Source organism: Somniosus microcephalus, chromosome 15 (assembly GCF_052327205.1).
Source record: "Somniosus microcephalus isolate GS21.2 chromosome 15, FLI_Smic_1.0, whole genome shotgun sequence".
Taxonomy (NCBI): Eukaryota; Metazoa; Chordata; class Chondrichthyes; order Squaliformes; family Somniosidae; genus Somniosus; species Somniosus microcephalus.
Window position 1 is genome coordinate 68,506,958 of NC_141001.1, and position 4,377 is coordinate 68,511,334.

Genomic DNA, 4,377 nt, shown 5'->3' on the forward strand with positions numbered 1-4,377 from the left:
AAGAATGCTATAACTATGTATTTCGTTTGTTGCAGTGAAAGCATCAAATCTTAAGGTGACACTTAAATTCATTTGGGAACATTATGCACAGCGTGATTGTTAAATGTCTAGTATTCACTCCAGTAGGTTGTTTTTAATTATCACTCAAGTGAATTATCACTTGCTTGGCAATTAAAATAATGTTCAATCCCATAGATCGAATAGATTATATACTGAACTGGGAACTGTGCATTGCTAGCTTTACTTTAAGATGAAGAAAAACGTTAAACTCACCAGTTAAATAAATCCAGTGATGTGCTGCTACCAGTGCAATATTCTCATGATCATGTATCAGTTACAACATGAAAATACCAGGTTCGATCCCAAGTCTATGCGGAGTGAAATGATCTCAGCTGGAACAGCAGTAGAGGCACCATAACTGGCCGGGGCACCCTTAAGTTGGAGGAGAAACTCCTATGCACTATCTAGTCACCACTGCTAGAAAGTGCGTGGGCATCCAGTGAGGGCAAGATCATGCTTGACTGATTCCACCACCAACCCCCCCCCACCCCACCGTTGAATATCCTGCCAACACCCCGTGTTTAGGCTCACTGATTGAAGGTGGCCACTTAGGCGAGGTAGCAGGGGACATGCCCTGACATTGGACTGAAAACTGAAGGGATTCTAAAAAAAAAAAATCAATCACGGTTTAAGTCCAGAAAGAAATAGCACGAAACCTTTTTCAAACATTTATAACATAAAGTGATGTTTAGGTAGTCAAACAAAAATAGTTAACAATGATAATGCAGTGGACGGTAGGGTTGCAAATTACGGTTCGCACAGGTACAAGTTATCACTATCATATATACCACTGAAGTTCCCATGACAATGTTCGCAGTAAGTTAGAGGCTGCATTGTTTTAAAAGGACAATAGTATTACACCATTCCTGAAGAAGACACAAGAGAAATGTGTGGCAGAACCTGGATCTGCCGGGCTTCCACTATTTATGCTGCATCTAAAATTCTAATCATCAGGATGGATGGGGGGGGGGGGGGGGTGGGGAGTGCTTGGCTGCCCCTCCCTGATGTACACAGCCAGCTTTGGGGTGTCCCTGCACCACCCTGGGATTTCCAGCCAGCATGCACTCCTTAGGCCCAGCAGCAGCCCATCTCTTCTGTTGTGAGATTACTAAAGGCCCCAGAAGCATAAAGAGATAAAGATCATCATACCTTTTACATTGCTCCCATGTTCAATTCGCTGTTGGAGAGTAACATTTGTTATACTTTCAACTTTGGCCCATTAAAAGCCTCAGAACGTGCCTATTCAAAAGCAATTATACCAAGCATGAAACCTCTTCCCAGTCCTCTCCTAATGACAATCTTAAGGAGAAGAGTGCAAACAGCGGCCAGGTGAACTCACCCTTTCATTTTCCCCCTCTCTCTACAGTAATGTCCACTTTTACAGAGGCTTCAACTGAAAGAAGAATATTTTTGAGTGCTCAAGATAGTACTCTTCGGAGCAATGAAGAATATAATCTTGAGTTGTCATCACTCCTGTTCTGCGCAAGATACCCAGGCACTTAAATCCTGGATCCAACATTCTAAGAACTTAAAAAACAGGAAACAGGAACAGGAGTAGGCAAATCAGCCCCTCGAGCCTGCTCCGCCATTCAGTAAGATCATGGCTGATCCAATCTTGGCCTCAACACCACTTTCCCGCTCTTTCCCCATACCCCTGGACTCCCCTGTAGTTCAAATGTGTCAATCTCCACCATGAATATATTCAATGACTCCACCTCCACAGCTCGCTGGGGTAGAGAATGCCAAAGATTCACAACCCTCTGAGAGAAGAAATTCCTCATCTCCATCTTAAATGGGTGACCCTTTATTCTGAAACTATGCCCCCTAGTTCTAGATACCCCCACTAGGGGAAACATCCTCTCAGCATCACCCTATCAATCCCCCTCAGAATCTTATATTTCAATAAGATTACCTCTCATTCTTCTAAACTCCAATGAGTATAGGCCCAACCTGCTCATTCTACTGCTCTCCAAGCCTGGATACCAAACACCCAGGCTTTTCCAGTAGTTGCTACTTTCCCCACATTACCTATGTATGTGAGAGTCAGTTCCATGGCTGCGGGAAGGGGCTTTGCTTCACTCGGGCTATAATGTTGAGCCTTGATGCCAGCCCAACCTCAGCTGCTGAGCTATTTCATGTGGGACCACATCTCTGGGGGTCTCAATCAACTCAGAGAAATCTATGAAGTGGCAAGAAGCAACATGATGAAATAAGTAACCATCTCCAGAGACTCCACATGTCGAGATCGGAGTTCTGGAAAAAAGTAGCAACCCTAATTATGAAAAAAAAAACTTTTAAATTATAAACAATTGCTCTGCTCAGTCCCCAAACATTATACACCATGGTGTGAGGCTTTCTTTGTTTTGTTATGGATAGTGGTCTATATATATCAGCCAGATTTTGCTTTAGCATTGCATCTAAAAGCATCTGCCGTTAGTTAGGCTTGCCCCTGCATCCTTCATCACAGAAACATTTTGCCCACTAAGTTGCTGAAAGTGTGAGCTGATAACGTCACAGTGAGGGGAACAGGTCATCTGGGACCTGAATGAACAGGTCAACCAACAGGGTATCTCCTTAACCAATGAGAGGGAAAGAAAGATTGGATTGAGAGAGAGCGACAAAACAAAGAGACAGAAAGGAAAAGAAAAAATATTTTAAAATTTAACATTTGTAAAATCTCCTAAAACAATTCCCAGCCTGAAGGAATGAGACACCACACTTATAATAGTTCATTTTCAGTGCCAAAGAGGGTGATTGGCAGTCATGAACACTTATCACATTGTTCAAAGGATACTTACGCTTGCAAGTACTAGCCCTAAATATCTGCAGCAGGTTTAGTTCGTATCTACCACACAAATTCAGCAACTACACGCCATTTAATGCATGTCAATGGTGAGGCAGACAGTGAAATGCTGTTTTCACAAAGCTAATGGCAGAGCAGCGCAACTCGGACAACAAATTTTGGATATTTAACTGCGCATCTGCCCCTTGCCTGAAGTTGCTGTACCATTTACGCTTAAATAACGGCGAGCGCCATTAGCCTCGCTGTTATTTTGATCAAAAAAATCTGGGCCAGTGTCTTTTTGAGGGTAGGTTTGCATGCTGTGGTATTTTTGACCAATTAGATGACAAAATTTCTTATCATGAAACACTGAGGCTTGCCCACCCACAAATCCATGTAAAGCCATATGCAATGCCATAAGAGGTAATGAACTTTAGATCTAAAATTTTAAGTAAACCAATTTTTTGTTAACTCAATAAGGTCATTTTTAAAACAGCATAGTTGAGAGAAATATAGGTCAAATATTCAAACTGGTCAATTCTCCCTCATTTAACTTATTTTAATATAAACAAACTCCAATTCTTTAAAAAAAAAATTCCCTCCTGTGCCCCTCTCTAAATAGATTTCCAACCGCTCACTTTTTAATTATAAACCTCCTCCTCCACCCCTCGCCCCCATATTGCTAACTTTAAGGTGCTATACTTTTTTTTGCAACTTGTGTTTGATCTTTTTACCGCACGGCATTTTGAACAGAGAAACGTATTTGTTTACAAATGTGTTCAACTTCTGTTTCTCTCGTACCACCTTCTTCAACAACAGCTCACCCGCCACTCCTGTAAGAGAAGCGAGGCCTCGACAACCTGCTCATTCCGGCCCTGCTGCCTCGCAAACTGCGGCCGGGCCCCACCCGGGAACACGTGCTCAGCAGCCGCACACTTCCCACCAACACAACTCCTGCACCAAGAGCGAGGTTACGCTGCACCCGTTTCAGGCGGTTGGAATATTTCCAGACTCTGCTTTCAAAAATAAATGTTTGTGTAAGATATGTTCTTGTTGATTTCCACAGCCCAAGTAAGAACTCGTTTTGAAATAGGATTCCATTTTCTAACAATAATAGATTTGGTTAAATGGGAACAAGTGCTTACTGATGTTATTTTTTAATGTTCTCCGCTTGAAGTCCTTACTCGGGTTTGGTCCGTCAGCCTCTTGTTTTTCTTGGCAGTTAGTTAGGGGAACTAGGTTAACCTGGTTCTCCTGTTTTTAATTCTTTATTCAAGTACAACAGTACTTAGACAACTCATCAATTACAAAGTAAATCCATTACATCCATTGACCACAATAAGAAAATAAAGCCTTAAAAAATAGCTTTATGGTTAAGACTATAAATGCAATGATAAATTTTTACAAATAAATCAATAATATTTACAGTACAAACTACCACTATTTTAATAAACCAAAAAAAACCCCGTATCACGCCAGTCGTCAGCCTCTGTTATGTCACCCAATTGGCCGTTTTTCAAATGTGTGTCTTGACA

General features: G+C 41.7%; 1 protein-coding gene across 1 annotated transcript in view; it reads right to left on the reverse strand.

The window, feature by feature from the left end:
- scube2 (signal peptide, CUB domain, EGF-like 2) overlaps positions 1 to 3,586 on the reverse strand; it is a 169,658-nt gene extending 166,072 nt beyond the window's left edge. Inside the window, exons 1-2 of the mRNA XM_086008515.1 lie at positions 3,577 to 3,586; positions 2,176 to 2,332 (exon numbers count right to left, since the gene is read on the reverse strand). Of these exons, the coding sequence (XP_085864641.1) occupies positions 2,176 to 2,332; positions 3,577 to 3,586 (167 nt within the window). The remainder of the gene's footprint in view (positions 1 to 2,175; positions 2,333 to 3,576) is intronic.
- Positions 3,587 to 4,377: the final 791 nt, after the last annotated feature.